The 24,816-nt window shown below is 38.7% G+C and overlaps 1 protein-coding gene across 4 annotated transcripts; it reads right to left on the bottom strand.

Moving 5' to 3' along the window:
• Positions 1-32: 32 nt before the first annotated feature.
• Positions 33-24,685, bottom strand: mtf1 (metal-regulatory transcription factor 1). 4 transcript variants are annotated; one of them, XM_074653119.1, is made up of 12 exons: positions 24,575-24,685; positions 19,993-20,528; positions 14,799-15,037; positions 12,873-13,004; positions 11,669-11,742; positions 9,386-9,519; positions 8,413-8,490; positions 8,098-8,200; positions 7,347-8,014; positions 6,297-6,366; positions 4,676-4,915; positions 33-4,576 (listed from the first exon to the last, which is right to left on the bottom strand). In XM_074653119.1, exons 2-12 carry the CDS (start codon positions 20,461-20,463, stop codon positions 4,398-4,400), a joined length of 2,388 nt encoding a protein of 795 aa, XP_074509220.1. In that variant the 5' UTR covers positions 20,464-20,528; positions 24,575-24,685; the 3' UTR covers positions 33-4,397. The 4 variants fall into 4 exon arrangements, with proteins under 4 accessions (XP_074509220.1, XP_074509218.1, XP_074509219.1 ...); XM_074653117.1 differs by having other exon boundaries at positions 33-4,915; XM_074653118.1 differs by lacking the exon at positions 24,575-24,685 and adding an exon at positions 24,218-24,411 and having other exon boundaries at positions 33-4,915.
• Positions 24,686-24,816: the final 131 nt, after the last annotated feature.

Raw genomic sequence — 24,816 nt, 5'->3', positions numbered from 1 at the left:
AAACACTTCATTGAGCAGAAGAAGCAAACATATCAGTGACAAGGATAAGGTTTTATTAGTATTATATTGCTCTCAATTCAGAAATGTATTTATCATATTACTTTATACGAAACAAGCATAAGCAAACATTTTCACATTATACATTCTTTTTTAAAAATACAAATCCTTAACAAGTCCTCATTCTTTGGGTGTCAAGACATTCCTTTGGAAGCATATAGTTTTCTTTTAATATTGCCCAATTGGAAAAAATAATGGTAAATTATGGATCTCAATTATCAGAACACACTCTATAACATTAATGATCAAACAATCTGCTTCCAAACTAATGTCTCCATCAGTGATTTGCTGATGTTTCCGTTTCAGATAAACTTCAAACCTGGGTCACATGTCATAAACCATTTCTCTGCTTATTGATTAAAACAAATATGGGCAGCAGTAAGTTTGACTTTCATTTGTGAAGATGAGCCAACAAATTATCCACATCGAATTTGATTTTAATATGTGAAAGGCAGAGATGATTATATAAATGGAGTGAGCCCAAAAGAAACATGTTTACGCATTATGTGTAAAGTAAAAAAAAGGAAAAGCTGCATACATTTGACCAAAAATAATTCTTAAAACAGAATCATTCATTCATTAAATACTCCTTCAAACAAATCCAGTTGGTTTTAAACAGCATGTGTTGCAACATTCATGGGAAACAGTACTTGGACACACCACTCCAAATATGAAATGCAATATACTGGAGTTCAAGAAACATGCATAACATTATATGCATTGGAAAGGCAACTTTTTGCCTCTGAAGATCCGCATATAAGGTTGTGGCAGAATATCATTTAATGGAGGGAGGGATAAATCTTTTTGTCTTGGAGTCGGTATTTAAACTTGTGAATGCCACATGTAAAATTGCATAGTTGCGTTTTCTGACTGTATGCATGTATTAAAATATATATTGATGGTATGAACTTGACTCCTGGCAGTAATTTTTCACAAGTGCCTTAAAGGGTAACTTAGGTATTTTTCAACCTGGACATTATTTTCCCATGTTTTTGTGTCTAAATGACTAATGCGGACAACACTTTTTGAAATTGGTCCAGTATTGAGGGAGAACGCTGCAGCCGGCCACTAAACGGGATGTAATGTAATCATTTGGGGCAATCTGACACCGTCTATTTACGTCCACTAAAAGTGCTTGTTTTAGCCACTGACAGGCAGATTGTTATAAGTGTCTGACCAGAGATCTGTACTACGAAGCGAGCTCCACATACCCAGGGTATCTTCTCGTTATCTGGCTTGACTAACCCTAACAACCGAGATCCTGCTAAGCGGTCCTACGAAGGTAGTTATCAACTCGCTAAGTCAACCCAGGGTTTCTCAATCTGGCTATGAGCGCGTTCACATGAAAGGGGCGGTGTTTGCAGCATGTGACCAATCAGAGACATGGACAAGTCTACTGTCAGCAGAGCGGCACATTTTACAAACAGAGCAAACTATAATATTAGACAAATATGAAGAAGTTAAACACATAATCCAAACTAAAAGTAATACAATTGAAGCTGCCAAATGCAGGAAGGACAACTGGCAAAAGTGTGAATGAAGACCTATTAATTTAACTGAATACTCAAAAGTCGGATTTATTCGTCTAGTTGGGGCAGTGATATTATAAAAAGTTTTCAGAACATAATGGATGAATAGATTACACTTCATTATGCCCATTGGTAAGGATGTGGCGCCTATGACTATTTTAGCCTTCTTTCAGCTGCGTCCCCGACTCCGGCGGTGTGAAACAGACTTGAGAACAAGTCAAAAAAAACAAATATAAAAACATTATTCAAAGCGGTAAGCACCCACAGCCAGCTGTCCTTCCTGCATTTGTCAGTTTAAACTGTGTTGCTTTCAGCCTGGATTATGACTTAAAACTTCTTTGTATGCTGAACACATAACCTGCTCCGGAGCAGGTTATGTGTTCAGCATAAGTTACCGTGGCGATCTACCCCGGTAAGAAGTGAACCACTTCAGTGGGACTGAAAACCCTGAAGTTACCTCCCAAACCCCAAATCCTGCTTCGTAGTATAGTACAGGCCTCTGGTTGAAAAATACCTAAGTTATCCTTTAAGAAGGAAATGGTGAGTAAATTATCAACATTTGGTAATCCAATGGAACCAAGTAGAGACACTCCTGATATCTAATACTGCATACATGGAATGGTTTAGAGCACAACATGTGTGACTGGAGAACTCACAACATATCTATCTGCCTTCATGGCACCTGTGAAGCGAGGGAAAGCTCCACTCTCACTAAATTTTGGCAAAAAGAAAAGACATGAGTTTATGTGACATGCATGTCAGTTTGATCCTACAACATGGATCTAAAATGTAGTATCATATCACATGTAACCATTATGCTGCATAGCCATTCATGACTTTTCCAAACAGGCAGCTAGCTGGAAAACAATACAGTTTCTAGGAAAAAACATAAGTTTTTCTGTCAATTTTCATCATTTTTTTTTGCCTTGTTGTGATCTGCTGCTGGAAGTGATCGCCTGAGACTCAATGAAGACGAGTGTGTTGGCATGTCGATGGCAAGTCTGTCTGAAGCAGAGACTGTGAAGGCAAGGAGGCTCATAGAACAGTTATGTTGTAAGGCCAAGTAGCTCTACACTCTATAGTATACAGGGCATAATGCCTTTCGTTCTATCATCATTGCATTGTGTCCCGTGTGAAACAATACTGTTAAATTATACTCTGAGCAGGAGGCTATGTGTTACATATATTTTGTTGCTATGGGGACTGTACAAAAGCCCAGCTGCTTGAAGAACTATTCAACTAACACACAGCAAAACTCTTCTGCATAACTGTGACGAGGGGGGCTGAGAACGCAAGGATAGAGGGGGTATACATTAGCTCCAAACTCTGAGAGTTAGTAATTCAAAAGTCTATACAAAAATACAAATTCTAGAATAATCTACAAGTTTCTCAAAGATGTTTACACTAAAATGTACTGTATTTACACGGTCGCCAGGACACCATCTTTTTAAATGCTACTTTACAGCAGTTGTATACAAAAAAGTCTGTAGTGGTGCTGCACCTCAGATTACTCACTTTACAAGTTAGTGTGCAATAAACAGGGAAGAGTGCAGCAAAACGTAGGGCTACTGCAAGTGTAGGGGCATCTGGTGAGAAAAAACGTATGTCTGAGTAACAAATTAAGGGAACCAGGATCAGTTATGACTTGATGCATCCCTGAGAGGGTCACAACCCTATAAAACATGGGATGTTGACAGTTTCCTTACTGTTTCATTGTGGACAATTTGTTTTTTTGCAAACAAGCAGATCCTCGAGGACAATTTGTTTCACTGTGCAGTCTCCTATAGGTGCCTCTTCTCTCAAACTTGCTTTTAGCAATACCCATTATGTTCTTTAAATAAAAAAAATAAAAGCAATTCAGTAACATAAAAACAGCTCAACTTAAACATACAAGTGATTGGAATAAATTAATAGATTTGTTCTGCTATCTTGTGGATAATAGTATTATCAGTATAATAAAAAGAATCAAGTATTTAAATAAATTAACATTTACAATTTTAAATTAGTTTTTAAGTTATAGGCAACTTATTGATGTATTAATTTCACTTAAAGACAGGCAGGTCAGATCACAGGTTCTTTTCTCGATTAGTAAATAACTTTAAAAAAGAAGTAAAAAAAAGAATAATCACATTTTCTGAACTACATCGGTCTTCCTAGAAAACAAAAAATACTGAGGAAATCACTTCATATTATATGACAGCCAACCCCTTCTAATTCCTACAGGGAGCGATGCTTGTTAGAATTAAATTCCTCTAATATACAGTGCATTCTGGTCAGTTGCATACCAGCTTTAAGCATTTGTTAGAACCTGTAGTACAGTACAAGGATATACAGACAAGTTTTGTTTTCCTAAGGTGTCTGACCTTCAAGGAAAATGGAACTCTTAAGTTATCAGTGCTTGGACAACACTCATTTGTTTCATTCGATCAATTCAGAGTGGATATCGAAGGTTATTATATACAGTTTGATTATGTTCATAACAAAGAGGATCTACTGCCTTTTCCCTGCATTCATTAGCATTAACATTGCTAAATCTCGTTAAGCAAAATAATCCTGTTTTTAAAAACTCAACTACTGCAATGAGACTCAACAGAAAAAAGTATTCATAGTTTGTGTATATATATATGTTGCAAAATGCCATACAGAACAGACTGCACTGCAGGTACAGGGGGGTTTGATATACACACTATATAGGGAGAAAGAAGAGGCGAGGCTGTGGAGAATGACTCGAGATGTGGGTGGAATTGATGCCTGTGGATGAGTGGGTGCAAAAAGATGAACACGTGGTGCCAGACTCAGAAGGCAGCTCTTCTAAGGATTGCCATCAGGGGCCATACTGAAGTCTTCAGCCACCAGCAGCAGAGCCTCAATGTTGGCGGCCGTCTCAGGGCTCTGCATGGAGAGGAAGTCCGACACATCCATGTTGGCTAACCCGTCAGACGAGGGAGGGTTTGTGGCAGTGCTGCTCACTATCGTGGAGAAAGTCTGAGCTGAGGAGGACGAAGGAGAAGAAGAAGAAGTAGTAGTAGTAGTAGAAGAAGAAGAGGGGGCCTCCGGCCTCAGCTCACCCTCCTTGGAGGAAGACTCACATAAGGAAGATGAGGTGGCTGGATGATGTGGAGGCTCTGGGGGTGGTGGTGGTGGTGGTGGTGGTGGTAAAGGAGGGGGCTCTGGTGGTTGTGGCTGTGCTGGGGCTGAAACCGTGGAGGAGGCACTCTTTGAAATCTTGTCTTTAGCAGCGTCCCTGCATGCACACTGACAAATGCAGGATTCCTCCTGTTTGATGATGATGACCGGCAGACTGAGGCCGATCTGTTGGACTGAGCTGCCTGAAAACACAAAACACCATTTCAGTTACAATGAAAAGTGCAAATTGCTTTCCAAATTGTCCTGCAAAGCATATCAAAAGATAATGAACATATATAAGGTAAAAGAAAGTTGCAAGGGGTGAGAAACAAGGTTATAATAGTTTTTAATTTTAAGTTAAATTTTATATTTTAATTTTAACTTTCCAATTTCATTTTAGTTTAGTTTTAGGTAGACTTCAGATTTAAGTGTTTGCTGGTTTCAGTTTAGTTTAAGTTTTTCAGAAAGGGTTAGTTTTTATACATTCAGTAGTTTTGCAGTTCAGCAGTTTGTTTTTGTTAGGGCCAGGTATAATGTCTCAGAAGTATGTAGCTACAAATACATACAAAATACGTGGCTGGAGAACTGTGTAGGAATGGCCATAATGTTTAATGTCTAGTATTTGTGCTACTTTAATGTCCAATGTGAAGCAATTGCAGCATGAAACCGTCTTCTGGAATGTCAAGTTTGTTCAATTTCTGTGGTTCAATATCATGAGAGTTGAGAGAAATTCATGCTGTCGCCTTTTGTCAGTGGGGACATATTATAGCTAAAAAAAAAATAAAACTGAAACAAATTTACCTTCATTTTTATTATGTTTTTTATTAGTTTTTAACCAGGAAATATAGTTTTAGTTTAGTTTTACTAAAAGGATTTAGTTTTTATTAAGTTTCAGTTTTCTACAAATATTTTTCACCACTTATTTTAGTTTTAGTTTACTATAATATAAGTAGTAGAAGTATAAATAGTATAGTATAGAAATTACTAACTGCTTAGTAACGAGTTGTCATTCATCAGTTGTTGACTGAGAAGAGAACATGTACTGATAGACCTCTTGGTCAACAAATAAAAAGTACCAAATGTGACGGAGGGAAAACATTTTTCCTCAAAAGAACATCAACATTTAAATCTTGTTCCTCCGCAGCATTTGAGCAGTTCACTTTTAAGATCAATCAGAGACACTTCGTCATAACTCTTTTGAAGAGGACAATAAACTGAAACAAGAGGTCAATGAATTGATTAGTCGACGGTACTTGTCCTCTTCTTGTCCTGAATATTTTGAATGTTATTGCTCCTGTGCCTTTACGTGTCAATTTATTATTTCATATTTTAATGGGATACCGTTTTAACTGTTCTAGCACTGTGCCTTAATTGACTGTCAGCATCTTGGAACTGCATTTGTATAATAAAACCACTGTGACAGTATCTTAGCGGAGCTCTCCGGACACCCATCTACTATTTAATGAATCCTATTAAAGCCAAGTACCGCAATAGATGTCAAAACAAATTTATGATTTCATTACAGCCTTTTGGCCAATGTCCAAAACATAAAAATATATAATAATTCACTACTCATTGACTTACCACCGTTTCCTCCTACTGGTATGGCTGTAGTGAAGAAAAGTTTTTCCACTTTTGGAGCTCCTTGATGGGACTGCAAACAAACATTAAACACCACGTCTCAAGCAGGATTAAAAAACAAAAAACAGCTGGGGACATGCTAGAGTATCATGAGGTTGATTTGCACCAGATTTCTAACTGTATTGAAGAGATGTGTGAGGTGTATCTGTGTTGTATTAACGGACCAGTGTGTAGGATTTCAGGGGATCTATTAGCATAAATGGTTTTCATTTGTGTATAATCACCTGAAACTAAGAATCGTCGTGTTTTCGTTAGCTTAGATTGAGCCCTTCATATCTACATAGGGAGCGGGTCCTCTTCACAGAGTCCACCATGTTGCTCCGCCATGTTTCTACAGTAGCCCAGAACGGACAAACCAAACACTGGCTCTTGAGAGAGCCTTTCACGTTTTTAAGTTACCTGAAGGCCACCGTAGTTCTCGTGAGCCGCAGAGTGTAAAACCGTGGTACCGCCAGCCGCCGTCTGATTTCAGTAGTGTTATTAATGGTAAGGATGGCCTCTGAGCGAGGTGAACGGCGTTACCATGGTTTTGCACTCAGCGCTTCACGTTACCGAGGTCTTGGAAAGGGAGGAGTGAGCGGAGGGGTACTCCGTTGGTTGCAATGTGCAACCACATCACTAGATGCCACCAAATCCTACACACTGTACCTTTAAAAGTTGTATTGATAAAAAGTAACACCTATTCTTTTGCTAAACTAACTGCAAATAGTGAGTCAGTGCTGACCACTGCCATAACCACACTGGTTTACTTTACATATACATTTGTTAAATGTATAGTTTCAGTTTTTGCATAATAACATAAGTGCATGGCATGTTCCTTGCTAATCCTCTCACATGAATATATTCAGGATTAGGAGACAAAATGCAAGAAATCCCTAATTTCATGCATATAGGAATGTTTTTTTTAAACTTGAATGTATCACAAAAATCAAGACTAGTACAAATGAAGTCACCATTTCTCTGTGTAAAACACTGTGTGGGAGCATTACTCACTCCTTGTTCTGGGTTCTGCTGGCTGTTGGCAGCGCTGCTGAGGATCCACTGGAGGTTCTGGTCCGACATGACTAGGCTGGGCTGCAGCAGGTTCGGGGTGGGAGCTATGGTGATGGTGGCAGGGGTGGTAGCCAAACCAGGGCCAGAGTTGGGGACAGGGTTGTTGGCCAAAGGCACAGGTAGAGCCCCAGCTGCCACAGCAGCGTCTGTTGCGGTGGCTGCAACAACAGACACAGGAGCAGCGCTTGGTGCTGTGGTGGTCAGTGCTGGAGTCACTGGAGGAGGAGGAGCGGAGATGTCTGGTGGTAGAGGAGTGGTCTGGGTGGCACTGTCCGGCTGCAGGAATGTGGGTGGCAGTGCCACGAAGTGCTGGGGGGCGACATGGTCTGGTGCTTGGACAGATGCTTGGGCAGGCACATCGGAGATCTGCTGAGGCCTGGTTACTTGTATGAAAGGGGGAGGCCGCGTGGAGCTGATAGTAGCCGTGAAAGAGACAGAGGTGGAGGCCTGAGAGGAAGAGCTCTGACTGAGCCGGGAAGGAGCCTCCGAGGCTGCGGTTGAGTGGGAACAGGAAGATGAGCAGGTAGGATGGAGAGAGAAAGATATTAGAGACGATCCGTCTCCTAGATGGGTAGGCGTCTCTAGGCTGAAGGATTCAGCAAGGCTCTCTGAGGAAGGAAACACAACTCCCATCAGTGAAAATGAGAACATTCAATGCAATTCAAGCTGACGGATTTGGAAATATACTGACCGTTTGGATGGGCATCATCTTGGCTGATGCTATTTTCAGGACTCTGGAACATGAGCTCAAAGATTTTCACAGGGGTGACACTGCTAAGGTCCAAATGTTGAGCCTGCAATACAATTTAAACTTAATAAATGCAATAAATGACTTTGCTAAGTATTACAGCCAGAAACTCTTGTAAATTCTTATTACAGTGACAACTAAACTTAGGTGTCAAAATACCTGCCTGTTCATTGACATCTTTACAGACTATCTTGACAACTCCTCAACATTTTTAATCCACTGTCTGTTTGACAAATCTGAAACAAAGGCCAGACTTACATTATGGATGTTCTCCCGTAGCTCTGAGTCTGTAGAGATGAGGCTCAAGTCACTGAGGCACAGCGAGTGATTTGCATCCTGTAATTAAGAGAAGAAATGGACCTGATTAAACTTGCCACTGCTACTGGATCAAGCGTCATGATATGGGAGTGAAACTGGGAAACAAAAGGCAACATCTAGAGCATGTAAATGTAAAAATAGTTTTACTTTAAAGAAACAGTTTACCACAAAAGGTAAACTAGCAGGTAATGACATAATTAAAGCTAGGGTTGGTTACTTTGAGAAACTAGTAAGAGTATGCTAGCTTTTAAAAATTATCCAAGCAAAAAATGCAGCCCAGTTTTGCCAACTCGTTTCCAATGAAAGTAGCTAGCAGCACTAGCTCCAAAATCCCTAAATCCAGTCGGAAAGTTAATCTAAAGCTACTTCTTTTTCATAATGACTTTCAGATTTACTGTGGTTAACGCAGTGTAGTGTGAATCCCTCTAACTCAGGTCTTTGGAGACATTTGAAAGTGTCCACATCATGCAGGTATGTAGATTTTGTAGAATGTTATGTGTGTGACAGCATAACACAGGTGTTGTGTATGTGAAAATGCCCCCGACATCAAAAGGCACATTGTACACATATAGCAAGCGTAAAATTTACACGTTTTTAAATTAAGTGAATATTATGAGGACCACAGTGTCATGTAGCTCTCATGCCCGCGCCACACAATATCATATCAAATATTTACTTTTTTCATGTGTGTAACATATTCTACAGATATGGACATTGAAACTGTAGTAATGTTGTTGGTATGATGTCAATATACTGTCAAAAGATCATTTTCACTGTCTATTTTTGCTGTGAACCGCGCCGCACATGGAATAAATAGGCGAGACCTCGAATCTCTAGAAGAGACGCAGCTGTGCGCCGCTGTGCGTGGAGGACATGCGCCATCGAGAGATGAAGTTGCTGTACTGGGACTCACTTCAGAGAGCGGATGGGTGAGGGTGACGGTGAAGGGCTGTCCTTTGTCGTGGCCCCGGACGTGACTCTTCAAACTGTACTGGCTGCTAAAAGCCTTCTCACAGCCGTCACTCGGACAGTTGAATGGCTTCTCCCCTATAGAACGAGCAGAGACAATGAGGGAAGAATACAGAAGGAGGCTGACAGGTAAAAGCTAATCTTTACAGCTCAATCATTAACTTCAGCCAAGATAAAAGCTGATATTTCATTTCCTATTGCAGACACTAAAAATGTAACATGTCCTTATATCAACGCCGTGTTATAATATGAGGTAAACTACAGCTGTTTTCTGGTTACTTTTTCATCACCAGAGTGAGGCTTTTGCAACTTATGATACAATAAAACCGAAAAAACAAAAACACAACCATTGAATATATTCATGTCTGTCATATTTAGTGCTGTGATATTGCACTTATATCTGATTAATTTGTTAGCATGCACGCAACTGTAAACACAGGCAAGCATATTGAGCTCAGAATCTAATGTTTCACCTTTTGTTTTTATCCAACAGGAAGTTCTCATGGATGCATAGCATTAAAAACCAAAGGGATATTCTCCTTCACTGGAACAGGACTCAATTTAGGAGATTGATAGGTTGGTCTAATGCTCTACCACATTCTTTCAATCTAGTTTGGGAGAATCACCCATAAAAAACTACATATAGGGAACCACATATTAGAAACCCCCCCCCGAACAAGATATAAGATAAGATATTACTTTATTAGTCCCACAGAGGGGAAATTTGCAAGGCAAAGAATATGGGCAAAGGACTTTGCTTCATCTGCTCAACTGGGAACTTCCGATTTATTTATTATTTCAAATTTTAATTTGAGGATAAACCGCTTGAGACCCATCATCTCGTTTTGAAAGGGTTCCTCAAGATGCAAAAACATGGAAATTAACAAACATTTAAACAAAAATAAGTTTTAAAGGGTAATCTGCACAAAACTAATGAGAAATATAATAAATGCTACCTGTGTCCCAAATGTAAAACCGAATTAGGTACCATAACCCATTGCCTTTGGTCGTGTCATAAATTACAGAAGTACTAGTCTGAAATATTATGTGAAATGGAAAAGATATTTGATAAGGATTTAGAAATGAATCCAATTGATTGAATGATTTTAGGAATCCCAAGTACAAATATAACTACTGCAGCCAACAAAAGGTTATATAACATTCTTACATTTGCTGCTAGAAAAAAATATATTACTCCAGTGGATTAGTGATAAGAAACCCTCTGTCCAAGGCTGGCGTAAAGTCATATTTGAGATGGTCCCTTTGGAATATCTTACAAATATTCTACATGCCAAAGTTCATCAGTTCTACAATATTTGGCAGCCCTATCTGAATTATATTGGATCTGATCTCTCCTCCATTATCTCACAAGGAGTCTCCTGAACATGAACTCATATATCCTGTGACTTCCCTGCACTATGGACTATTTCCTATGACCTCCTATATATGTTTTTTGATCTGAGCTGTACCAGTGTTTGTTTGTTTGTTGTTGTTGTTGTTTTTATTCTTATTGTTGTGTTTGTGAAAATAAGAAAACCCAATAAACATATTAAATATATAAAAAAAAAAAATGCTACCAAACAAACAAAATAACATTAAGTCAACGTACTGAGTCTACCTATAAACTAAAAAACAACTAAAAACAAGCAAATAAGCCTTGAGGTCATGAGAAGAAGGAAATTAGCTTCTTAAATACGTTAGCTGTTGTGCAAACAATAGAAACTGGTCTATATATATATATAAAGATCACCTCCTTTATGAAGAGGAGTAACTATAGCACTTTTACAAATAGATGGAAGTTTACATGTAGGCCTAGATAAGAACAAATTAAATAAGTCAGCAAGTAGGAAAATAAGTACTTGAGGAGCTTATTATATATTAAACTTAGTCTCTAATCCATCAGATCCAGGAGCACAGCCAACAACGATTAGGAAAGTTATTTGTCCAATCAATACAAGTACACGTGGGCACAGGCTCTTTAGTTACTGCTTCTTTAACTACAATTCTACAGACTTTTGAAAGAATGACATAGTAAAAACAAAACCACATAAAATGTTTTTGGCTGCAGGAAAAAAATCTATTTGTTTGGGCTATTCAAATGTATTAAGTGTGGGAGGCACTGGTAAAACTGTAAATGCAAATCAGGCAAAGCTGAAAAACAAACATGTCCTTGTTCAAGCTTCTCTAGAACAATCAAGGATACATGAAACAAACCAGTAATATGTACCTGTGTGCGTCCGTACATGTGTTTTTAGGTGATGACTTGCAGCAAAGGCTTTGCCACAGCCATCGTGGTCACACCTGAAGGCAAAAACAGATACAAAAAAAATCATGTCAGAAATATGCAAATAGACAGTGATACATTTTCAATACACTAGATTTGATAATGTATCTACAGTAAAGCCTGCTAGAACAGCAAGCACCTGTGAATCATCATATATAGTTGGCTATGTGTATATGATGAGTCACAGGTGCTGTATGTACAGCAGATGGGAAAGGCCTCTGCTTAACCAAAATGCAGCTCCCACAAAAAAGTGAGTTAAAGACATAACAAATTTGAAAATGAAGAAACTAGGGCTGTCAAAGTTATCGCGATAACACGCTAACGCAAACTCGTTTTAACGCCGCTAATTTCTTTAACGCAATCGATCGTTCGGAGGCTGTAGCAGGCTCAGTTTTAAAGCTACAGAGAAGATACTGTCATCATATGAAATTAGAAAAGGAATCTACTGGTACCATTCATGTCACACTAGCTTGCCGTGAAGGAGGCTAAATAACGCTCTAAATGTATGCTAACTTTTGGCGAGGAAAAACTGTCATGGCCATTTTCAAAGGGGTCCCTTGACCTCTGACCTCAGGATATGAGAATGAAAATGGGTTTATGGGTACCAACGATTCTCCCCTTTACAGACATGCCCACTTTATGATATTCCCGTGCAATACGGGGCAAGTCAAGTCAGCAGACTGACACACTGACAGCTGTTGTTGCCTGTTGGGCTTGAGTTTGCCATGATTTGAAAAAATGTTTATGCTAAATGCAGTACCTGTGAGGTTTTCTGGACAATATTTGTCATTGTTTTGTGTTAATTGATTTCCAATAATAAATATATACATACATTTGCATAAAACAAGCATATTTGTCCACTCCCATGTTGATAAAAGTATTAAATACTTGACGAATCTCTCTTTAAGGTACATTTTGAACAGATAACAAATGTGAAATTAATCATGGACAATCATGTGATTAATCACAATTAAATATTTTAATGGTTTGACAGCCCTAGAAAAAAACCTAAACATTTCATTGGTGTAGACAAGCAAAACATTAAAACAGACTAAAAGAGCTGTCTGCGAGTATCAATTAGCATCACAGTTCCTTTATCTTCTACTAGGGGGTGGATTAAACCTGGTGTGATAATGGAAATGCTCACCGGAATGGCTTCTCCCCAGTGTGTGTGCGAATGTGCTTCCTCAGGTCGCTAAGTGTGGTAAAGTACTTTGTGCATCCCTCTGAATCACAGTTGAATGTCTTGCCTGTGTGAAGTCTCTGGTGTGCTTTTAGTCTGCAGAGACAATGAAGTGTGTTTCATTAAACCACAACGGGAGACATGCAGAGAGAAACAAACTAAGCACAGTGGCATTAAACGGCATGTGTTGATTCCTGTTGCACTTTCTTAAAGAATGTCTAAAAAGCATTATGAACAAGAGAGTAGAGTCCACATTCAGAAAACAGAATCTAGACAGAAAACGAGAGAAATCTGGGTGTCATGGAAGATGGGGAGAGGAATGCAATGTTATTAAAAGGAGAGTCCACCCATGTGTGGCATTGGTTGGCTGCCCTGCGTACCAGCCTCTGACAGGCTGGTGGACTGCCAGGTGGAGCTGGCAGTGGCACAGCGCCACCAAGCTACAAACAGGTTGTCATAGCAACCGAACCAATACAGACCAGAGGTCTCGGATGTGGACTGCTTAAGATCACGGCAAAACACAGCAACATCTGAACAGTGAAAACGCTACAAATGAAGAAAATGCCCGGCACTGGTCAAAATAGACTAAAACTTTAATTGAGTCTGGTGTTGTCAAAAATAGATGCAGTATCACTCTCATTTCAGACAGACAAAAACATTTCAGATGGCAGATTTACCTAATTTTAAAATACAATACGCAACATCTTTAATGACCAAACTCACACAAATTGCAACGGAAACTGAAAATTTCAGGATTATAGGAGGATATTTTCATTTAGGGAGAATTGGTAATTAGGGATAAGCCAGCGATTAGAAAGAGAGAACATACAGGCCAGAGCACCCTGAGGTGACAATGTTCTGCTTTTTCATGGTTTTGTTCCTTTTATGGATTGTTTCGATTGCTTTACATTATGTATTTTTGTGCTGACCCTGTGTATTATGTACACCTCTGACCACATAAATATCCTTCTTTGGATAATAAAGTTACACTTGAGATTTGTAGGCTACACGGAAAAAAAACTTTAAAATACTGTCAGAAGAATTGCCAACACACAGCACACCTCTATATAAAAGCTAAGAAAATTATATATTTAAATTATAATAAATTGTGTCCATCTCATATTGTATTATTTGAACAAAAGTAAGACATGACAGTATTTGACAACACTAGTAAGGCCATCTAATTCAGTGGTTCCCAACCTATCTTTCTCGAAGCCCCCCCTCCATATTTTCTGGCGTCATCACCCAAAATTTGCAAATCCTCGAACAAATCCCTCATTTGAATAAGGTGTTTTGGTGTATTAAATGAGTTAGTCTTTTTTTATTAAATCAACCTTATTTAATGAATATCACTCGTCAAGCTAAACGCAAACAAATATGGATATTTCATTAGATAAAAACGTGAATTTTGGAAATGTTTACATCTATCTTTTCCCAATAAATTTGGACTTTTGGACACTCTGGAGTTATTGGACATGTTGGGATCACAGGAGTCGGAAACAATCCTACGCAGCCATCACTAGAATCTACATCTACAAATAGTATAATACTAATAATATTAGCCTGATCTTTATCCGCAACTGTGTAGAAACACCGGGTTTAGCAAAAAAATATATCTTTTTAAATAGTTTTATATACAGACTTTTGTATAAATTGTCCAGTAAGTGTGTTATTATGATTATAGTTATACATGTGCAGATCTAATTTTGACAACCTCAGAACCGCTGATCTACTTTATGGCAGGAACTGCCTAACAATTGACTTTATGACACAATCCAATGTTTATTACTTAAACTACAATTTCTAGACACCGCTATCAGAACCTACAGTGGTGATAATGATCTGAACAGCACGTTCGTGTGTAATCAACAAAGCTGTGTAAAGGCTTACCTGTATAACGTGTTAAAGGCCTTCTCACAGCCTTGCACATCACACTCAAACGGCTTCTCCTTGGTGTGAACACGGACATGGATCTTGAGGCTGTAGGAGGTGAGGAAGGCCTTTCCACAGCCCTGTTGATTACACACGAACGTGTACTCGCCCCGGTGTGTCTTCTGGTGTGTTCGCAGGTTTCCCGCCGTGCTGTACGTCCTGGTGCAGCCTTCAAACATGCACTGGTAGCGCTTCACCTGATAGAGGAAGAAGAGGAGGAGGACATCAGCGCTTATCAACCTGAAACTAAAGAAACAGATAACATCACCTCTCTTAAAAATCACTTAAATAGTCTTAAACCTGTATTTCAAAAAAGCCAGTGAAAAAGTAATTTGCTAATTCTCAGTAATAACCAGCCTAGTCATACGATGAAGTGACAGTCTGACTCAGTGTGACCTTTCAGACGGGACCTGAACTCAATGACTCAGCCAACCATCAGCACATGAAGCGGGTGAGCACAAAGGACAGCGATGATGACTAACCCCCCATGGAATACATCCCATCCAATTCTGTTTCACAGCACCAATCTGCACTGCAGTGTGGCAGTCTCCTGCTCTCTTCTCACACAAAAGCCCTGGGGCAATGTGAATAAAAGCAGTTCATTCTCTTCCTCAACAAAAATGCTATCCTGTGTTGAACACAAAGTCAGGAGGAGAAAGCTTGTGGTGGGCTACCTCGACAAGAGGACCCCCTCTCTCAGCTAACATTATTCCTGTTATTCACTGTCTTGATCCTCTTAGAGATCTTGTATTAAAAAAAAAATCCTACCATAAAATGTCCCATTATCATGACTCAAGATAGAAAACTGCATGTTTACCCCCGACTGCAATAGATCAGGTAATTCCCAAATGCTGAGTAGCCAGCAAAGTGGGAGAATTAGAAAGTGAGAGAAAACTTTTTATTGTAATGTCATTTTTACACAAGTAAGGCTGCAACTAACGATTATTTTCATTGTCGATTAACCTTTCAATTATTTTCTAGATTAATCGATTAGTTGTTTGGTCTATAAAATGTCAGAAAATAACAAGATGAAGTCCTCAAATGTCTTGTTTTGTCCACAACTCAAATATATTCAGTTTGCTGTCATAGAGGAGTAAAAAAAACAGAAAATATTCACATTTAAGAAGTTGGAATCAGACAATTTAATTTTTTTTCTTAAAAAATGACTCAAATCGATTAATCAATTATCGAAATAATTGGCGATTAATTTAATAGTTGACAACTAATCGATTACTTGTTGCAGCTCTACTCTAATGTATGTTTATGAAATCTTCATTTTGCTGAAGATATTTGAGATCAAAATATTAGTTTTGCAAGAGTTTTGGAAAAAAATTGCAGCACAAAAGAATTAAATAACATTTGTATGACAGGCCTGATGACAAATTCAAACAAAGTTTTGAACAATTTATTTAAAAACTGCCTGACTGTGAATGATAATACACTTAGCAGTTAAGTGCTAATGCATGTTGATATTTATTTTCAGAAGCAAAAGCATTTTCTTCATGTTTAACATTTCTTATGGTGCAAGTGATGCCTTTGTTAGTTTGGAAAATAACTGTCACATCAGTGAAAACCCTACATTGTTCATCCTCGCAGCCTCAATGCTTTACTTCAGGAGGACTTTGTCCAACACACCTAATCAAACCATGAAAGAGACAAAACCTGCTTAGCTGTTGTACATACAGTGGAAGTGATAGAAAGCTGATTCAATTTCCTTTCAGTCTTACTAGCAAACACTAATCTGAGTGATGGGTAATCTAAGGCCATTCATTTTGGTTTCAAGGATGTGGGAGGGATCATTTGTGAAGCAAACATCCATGCGAAGCCACCGTAGGAGGCCTGCTAAAGCTTATAGCTCAGTACTGTACTCGTCTCCCACACAATCGTGACTCCACCATCAGTTCGATCATTGTGAGAGAGCATTGTATACTTTGGTCCTCCACATGCATAGCGCAAAAAGACCACTTCATTACAAATTAAATGGTTATGCGAGTGTATTTACAGCAATATCACTAAGTGCTTGTCTGACGTTGCTCCTTGTCATCGTTTTTTCCCCTGAAACATGTTGAAGTGGAATCTTTTATTTGTTGTTCACAGAAAATAGCCACTCTTGGGTCCTCTCTACTCATCATGTTTTTCAAAGGGTGGCTAAAATTGTTTTTTTTTTCTGTGTAGTACACACTGAATTGAATGCACACAGCATACTTTGCACCACATCACAACGCAGCATGTGACTGCCACTACCCACTGTGATTTAATGTAAAGACTCCATTGAAAAGACGTACAGTTTGATCTGCTAAATCAAAATAATATTTGACAAAGAAGCAAGATGGTGCTTCATTTTGTTTGAGGTTGCTTCCACTTTTTTCCGTGTGCACTTCAGTTTAGGGATAAGTAAGTTTATTGTCCTCTTGGAAATTTATTCTGTGCCTGTGGCAATCATCATAACAATGACACAGAAAATCAAGCATAACGTCATAACAATGACATTGGCAAAGATAACAATACAGATAAAAACCCACCAACAATGCAAGGACAATGGCGGTGATCAAGACAATCCAACATTACATACAGATTAAACAAACACTGTGCTCGGCGTACAGCAGTAACACCCACAAATACTGACCAACCGCCACACACACTGCATCATATTTTGTTTGTTTAGTGATATTATGCTTTTGCTTTAAAAAACCTTACAGGCACGCTACTTCACAAAGACAGCACCCTGTACCCTAAACCTCATGTTAGGAAATTATTTTCACTGAAAAGGGGATATGATACATAACCAGGAATTGTGTGCCATTTCCTTTTGACTCAGAACCATCAGAACAGTATTGCATCATTTTGTTGTTGCAAGAAATATGAACTATTTGTGCAGTTTCTTCTTACTTGAAGACAAGAACAAGTACCACAAACTCTTCATAAATTCACAGTAAACGAGAACCAGTATGTTTCTATTGTTTCCCAGAGAAATGTGTATTCATTCACAGTCACAATGACATGACAAAATGACTCCTGGTGATTGCAGTCTATTGCAGTGATTGGGGTCTACAATTCAAACAAAACAATTTTCTTAGTATTTACGAAATTCTGAGATTTTTTTTCTCGGTGTCAAAAACTGGGCTGATACCAACTAACAAACAGTCCATCCACAATACTTTGTCTCATCTTCATTGATCATACCAACATTGGCTATGTCATCAGAAAATTCCAGATTAAAAACAGCACTGGAGAGAAAGTGCTCCCTTGTGAGGCCTCCTAATAATATTAGGGAAAAACACTGCAGCACTCAACCCATCTAAGGATGCTATTAATCACATCTAGCTGTAGAAGTATCTTCATTAAAATACAGTCTAACAGTATTAAACTAGGGCTGTTAATCCATTAAAATATTTTATTGCTTGATTGATTGGCCATACTTAAATCGTGATTAATAACAAATTAGTCAAACATTTTGTGTCCGTTCAAAATGTACCTTAAATGGAGATTTGTCAAGTATTTAATACTTTTATTAACATGGGAGTGGACAAATATGCTTGCTTTATGCAAATGTATGTATATATTTATTATTGGAAATTAATTAACACAAAACAATGACAAATGTGTCCAAAAACCCTCACAGGTACTGCATTAGCATAACAAATATGCTTAAATCATAACATGGCAAACTCAAGCCCAACAGGCAACAACAGCTGTCAGTGTGTCAGTGTGCTGACTTGACTATGACTTGCCCCAAACTGCATGTGATTATCATAAAGTGGGCATGTCTGTAAAGGAAAGACTCATGGGTTTACCCATAGAACCCATTTTCATTCACATATCTTGAGGTCAGAGGTCAAGGGACCCCTTTGAAAATGGCCGTGCCAGCTTTTCCTTGCCAAAATTTAGCGCAAGTTTGGAGCGTTATTTAGATCGTGGCAAGCTAGTGTGACATGGTTGGTATCAATGTTTTCTAGTTTCATATCATTCCAGTATCTTCACTCTACCTTTAAAACTAAGCCTGCTGCAACCTCCGAAAGGTTGAATAGCGGCAGGGCCCGACAGCGGCCCGTCGGATTTTTAAGAGGTGATCAAAAATTGCAAGTTGCAGCATTATTATTGCTTTAACTTTGACAGCCCTATATTAACCACATATTGACAACAAACAAAAAGAACATGGCCATATGGCTTGGGTCTATAAAGATGACAGTAAATGTTATGCAGGATGTCCACAATATCATCCCCTATGCTTCCGTCCCTCCTATACAAACTGTAATGGGTCAAATGTATTTGAAACTCCACGAGGAACCGGATTTATTACAATCCTCTCAAGACGCTTCATTATAATAGACGCTGAGGCAACTGGTCAATAATTAACAACCTCTTGTTTCGGTGTGTTTGGCACAAGAACTGTATGTGGCATTTCCTTAATAGGCATATAGTGTGCATCATCTGACATTTGAAACAACTGACTAAACACAGGACTGAGTTGTTCCCTGCAGTCCTTCCACAAGGACCTGCGTTACCAGTGCACACATGCTGTCAGATGGTTTTACAGTCTACTTCCACTAATTAGGCTGGTGATAGGTGTCAATATAAGGCAAATTCACCACATGAATACGGAAAGGAGGCAGAGTGAGTTGTGGACCTTACAGCATGTTAACATATTTGCAATTGTACTTTGCATTTCACCAAAGAAAAGCATGTCAGTAATAACACTTGCTATATTGTTACATTATGCATCTCACAGTTTGTAAGGCCATTAGACATGTTAGATTAATCTTTAAACCAATTAGCAGGAATGACTGGAAGAGCCTCCATGAGCCAAACCAAGCAATTACTTCAGCACTAACCAAACAAAACCAAGCATTCTTCAGCAGTAATAGCCGACAGCCTTCTAGTAATCACAATCTAACCTCATCTGTGTTGTTACTGGTGTGAAAATGTATTTACGCCACAGGTTACTGAATAGAAGCACAACACCTTTGATACACTGCTTATTGAAATCATTGTGCACCTGTGTTGACACTAAACATTCAAAGTAAAAGATATCTTTTTGAGAACTCGACAAAAGAGATGCCCTTGCTCATCCAACAAGCATATACACATTTCATTAAAATGTAGCTGCTGTATATCCTTTACATTTGCAGGAGATGCATGTATTTAGGCTTACCTCTCTCATCTTGGTCTCTGGGCACTCGGAGTGCAGGGTGAGGGTGGCCCCCTCTATGTTGCGTGGCATGCGGGTGGAGCCTGGATTTATTGTGAACTGGATCTGGTCTGGAGAAATGGTGTGGTGCACATAACCCTGTGACATGCCATCAGGGTCTGACATAAAGGCCAGAGAGCCATCCTCCTCATCTCCATCACCTTCCCCTTCAGTTAGGAAAGTGACCCCATCATCGTCTCCTCCACAGTGGCCCTCCTCTTCGCCCTCCTCATCTAGCCGAATAGGGTCCCGCTCAATGAGTACCGTGGTGCGGTCGTAAACCCGACCAGAGGACGATGAAGGTTCAGCGATCAGGTCGTCATCATCTTTGTCAAAGGGGATCTTGTCTTCCTCTTCGTCGTCGTCCCGCCCCAGTGGATCCACCTCCACTTCAAAGTACATCTGCGCCTCTGTATGAGGGCCATGCTCACTCATGGTCCCTGGTGCGTCTCCTTCCTTGGCAGGGAGGACTGCACACTCACACTGTTAAACGTTACAGCCTGAAATATAAATTTGCAAAATTATTAATATATATAAGTTAGGCAATTCAAAGAGCTTTACATGAGACATAAAATTGAGACCCACAATAGACCCGTTTTCTCTTTTTTTAGGGGGGCACAGGGAGTATTTAGGGGGAGATAGCAGGTCAACGGTAGATGTCATATAGAAGTGGTGTACATCATCTGAAAGCTTGGAACCTGAAGATTAATTTGAAATGCAGCTCAGCACTGTGTCAAGTTGTTTCTAGTCATAATCAGAAATAAACATGAATTAATTAAATTGTGAAAGTGTATAAAAGCTTAGAACATTATGATCAAAGTATATGATGGCTATTCCCATGCTCTATTATGTTGTTGAATCAATTTTTTTGTTAATACCATTTGTTATACAGATTTGGTGCTAAACTTAACATTTTTACCAATCGAGAATTGATAAAAATGATCAATAAAATCTCCAAATACCACATTATGACACCAATAACTAAAGGAACACCATAGAAAAAGCCATGATGTGATTTGGCTTCAAAAGCTTTTGACATTTTGAGATTTCTGCAATTGCATTTTTCGACGATTAAATGCCGAGCACTTCTGTTATGGAAGCTGCTCAGAAACCCCCTTATTGTCAAAATACCAAAAAACATACATCCTCTGAATGCCCTAGGTCTCTAGTTTGTGGTTGTAAAGTTGAATGAGGCTGTGATTATCCTAGAGGTCACCACAGGTCATTCTATACAGTGAGGTCAAGATTAAAAAAATGGTCTCACTACAATGAAATGGCTACTATGGGGACTAACGTCATCACACATGAATGAATACAATTTTGCTCAATGGATCCACAAGAGTCTCAGCTTTACAGCGATACCCAATTTATACAAATCCAAGACTGTTTAGGGACCCCAGTATGCAGAAATATTCAAACAATTCGTTTCTACAATAGGCGAAAATAACACATTTATACTGCATGCAAAAAACAACATGGTTTTTGCCCAAAACTGCATGCGATTATTGTAAAGTGGGCATGTCTGTAAAGGGGAGACTCGTGGGTACCCATAGAACCATTTTTTGTTAAAATATCTTGAGGTCAGAGGTCAAGGGACCCCTTTGAAAATGGCCATGCCAGTTTTTCTTCGCCAAAACGTTGCCCAAATTTGGAGCGTTATTTCGCCTCCTTCCCGACAAGCTATAGCATGACATGGTTGGTATCAAATCCTTAATTCTTCTAGTTTCATATGAGATCAGTATCTTCATGCTAGCTCTGTCTGAAAGACAGTAAAGTCGGTCTCAGAAGGTTAATAAAAAAACACAATATGTCATAAAAAGACACAAATCGGGGATTAAAACTAGTCAAATAAAATAGAAGATAGACTTAAGCTAAAATCATATAAAACAGATAAACAAGGGGAATGAAAATAACTGTTCAATTAGAGTGACGTGCAGGATATGAATAAATAGTCCTGAGTTTAACTTAATAAAAGGCAGTGCCAAACAGAAATGTCTAAATTTAAAAGAGAATTGGAGCAAACCTCATGTTTTCTGGGAGTTAGTTCCAGATATGTGATGTGAAAAGACTGAATGCTGCTTCTCAGTAATGCTATCCTGAATGATCAGAGAGGATTGGAATGACAGTCTCTAACATAGCAGCAGATCTACCGGTAGCAGTGGACCAAGATGAGTTCAATTCAGAATAAAGAGCCTTTGTTAAAAGAGCTCAGCTTGGACATTAAATAACAGGTTTAGGTTTATCATAACACCTAATACACTCCTAGAGAGCACTGTATGGTGAAGGGCCTGTTTTGACAGAACAATTACCAACAACTGGTTAGCCTCAAATGTGTTTGTGCTATATGTCTAGAGCTGGGCTTTGATTATATTTAATGTTAATGTAATCACGAAAATCACTGTGCAATTAGAGTGAAGTGCAGGATATGAATAAATTGTCCTGAGTTTAACTTAATAAAAGAGAATTGGAGCAAACCTCATGTTTTCTGGGAGTTAGTTCCAGATATGTGATGTGAAAAGACTGAATGCTGCTTCCCAGTAATGCTATCCTGAATGATCAGAGAGGTTTGGACTGACAGTACCTTAACATAGCAGCAGATCTACTGGTAGCAGTGGACTAAGATGAGTTCAATTAAAAATAAAAAGAGCCATATTGCCTTGTTAAAAGAGCTTAGACATTAAATAACAGGTTTATCATAACAACTAATACACTCCTAGAGAGCACTGCATCGTGAAGGCCTGTATTGACAGAACAATTACCAACAAACTGGTTAGCCTCAAATGTGTTTGTTCTATGTCTAGATTTGGGGCTTTGATTGTATTTAATGCTAATGTCAATATATCAGTGTCAATCAAAAAAAAATCTGTGTTCAGGAGACACTACGAGACATCACAGTTCATCTAGAACTTTATGATCGCAGGATATGAATAAATAGTCCTGAGTTTAACTCAATAAAAGGCAGTGCCAAACAGAAATGTCTAAATTTAAAAGAACTGGAGCAAACCTCATGTTTTCTGGGAGTTAGTTCCAGATATGTGATGTAAAAAAGACTGAATGCTGCTTCCCAGTAATGCTATCCTGTATGAGAGGTTTGGACTGACAGTCAGCAGATCTACCGGTAGCAGTGGACAAGATATGTTCAATTCAAACTAAAGAGCCATATTGCCTTTCTTAAAAGAGCTCAGCTTGGACATTAAATAACAGGTTTAGGTTTATCATAACACCTACTAGAGAGCACTGCATGGTGAAGGGCCTGTTTTGACAGAACACTTACCAACAACTGGTTAGCCTCAAATGTGTTTGTGCTATATGTCTAGAGCTAGGCTTTCATTATATGAAATGTTATTACATCAGTGTGTCAATCAAAAAAAATCCCTGTTCAGGGGACACTAACGTTACCGAGACCTCACAGTTCATCTAGAACTTTTCTGATTTCAAAACCTCATGTTTTCTGGGAGTTAGTTCCAGATATGTGATGTAAAAAGCCTGAATGCTGCTTCCCAGTAATGCTATCCTGAATGATGAGAGGTTTGGACTGACAGTACCTTAACATAGCAGCAGATCTACCGGTAGCAGTGGACCAAGATGAGTTCAATTCAAAATAAAAAGAGCTCAGCTTGAACATTAAACAGGTTTAGGTTCATCATAACACCTAATAATACACTCCTAGAGAGCACTGGCATCATGAAGGCCTGTTTTGACAGAACAATTACCAACAATCCTCAAATGTGTTTGTGCTATGTCTAGATTTGGGGCTTTGATTGTATTTAATGTTAATGTAATCACGTGTCAATAAAACAAATCCCTCTTCAGGGGACACTAAGAGACCTCACAGTTCATCTAGAACTTTCTGATTTCAATAATAGAAGTCACGAGAACAGCAGCTGCTAAAATCAGCTAAATGTTAACTCACATTATTGATTAATCGATTAAAATCCCCCGCATACTGCGTTTTATAACACATTGTGTATAAAACATGTCACACAGGACAATGACAGTTTACTTTTGCATTACATTGCTAGCTAACATGTATAATAAACACAAGAGTGGCCTGATTACATGAACACAACCGAGTTTAACCCCTTTAGACTGACAATACACAGTAATAACTTTAATACGTAAAGCTACTGAGATGTTGTTGTCAGCCTTTTACACTTAGCAGTTAACAAACCCGCTGGTTGATACTGACCTGATGTTGCTAGCCTCACAGCTAGCCTCATGCTACAAACACACATCCATTAGAAGCACTTCTTAGCGACTTGATTTCACAGTCAACATAACAGCAAACATTTTTAGTATGTTGCTTGAAAGCTAAATGAACGTCAACTATCACTTATGTCTCTACACGTGCAGATATTTACTAGCTAGCAATCATTTGACTTAGCTAGGGAGCTAGCTAGTTAGCTTAGCTGTCGACTACCTATCTTCCCTTCTCTTGCATTAAACTAGTTTCATGACAAACCAAGTGATAAACTGACTAACGCACAGTATTGCGCTGAAGCTTAAGTTCATCGACTACACAGATATTACATTAAAATATATTTACCTGTTCAGTTTGATGCCTTTTATATCCACTATGCTCTGGATGTTTAGCACTTTTCTTCCTCTCCTCCTCCCTAGGATACCAAACAACGTCACACACTCATTCGTGATGAATTATGGGAAATTAAATATCATTACTTAATGCCAGATTAAAACATCAAATGTTATTCTTTCTTATTGACTTATTTATGTGCCAAATGTGATTTTAAGGGAAGGGCATTCTCACACAAACACACATTATTAGAA

The sequence above is a fragment of the Sebastes fasciatus genome, chromosome 12 (genome assembly GCF_043250625.1).
Source record: "Sebastes fasciatus isolate fSebFas1 chromosome 12, fSebFas1.pri, whole genome shotgun sequence".
Classification (NCBI taxonomy): domain Eukaryota; kingdom Metazoa; phylum Chordata; class Actinopteri; order Perciformes; family Sebastidae; genus Sebastes; species Sebastes fasciatus.
The sequence above is the reverse complement of the archived record's forward strand: the minus strand, read 5'-3'. Positions and strand labels throughout refer to the sequence as shown.

What these genes read in the sequence shown, in the direction of transcription:
- mtf1 (XM_074653117.1), bottom strand. Translation starts at nt 20,463, where the DNA reads ATGAGTGAGCATGGCCCTCATACAGAGGCGCAGATGTACTTTGAAGTG. An exon ending in GCCTTTAACACGTTATACAG is followed by an intron (nt 13,005 to 14,798) that starts GTAAGCCTTTAC and finishes TTGTCTCTGCAG; the next exon opens with ACTAAAAGCACACCAGAGAC. An exon ending in AGCAGAACCCAGAACAAGGA is followed by an intron (nt 6,367 to 7,346) that starts GTGAGTAATGCT and finishes GTTTGTTTGCAG; the next exon opens with TCCCATCAAGGAGCTCCAAA.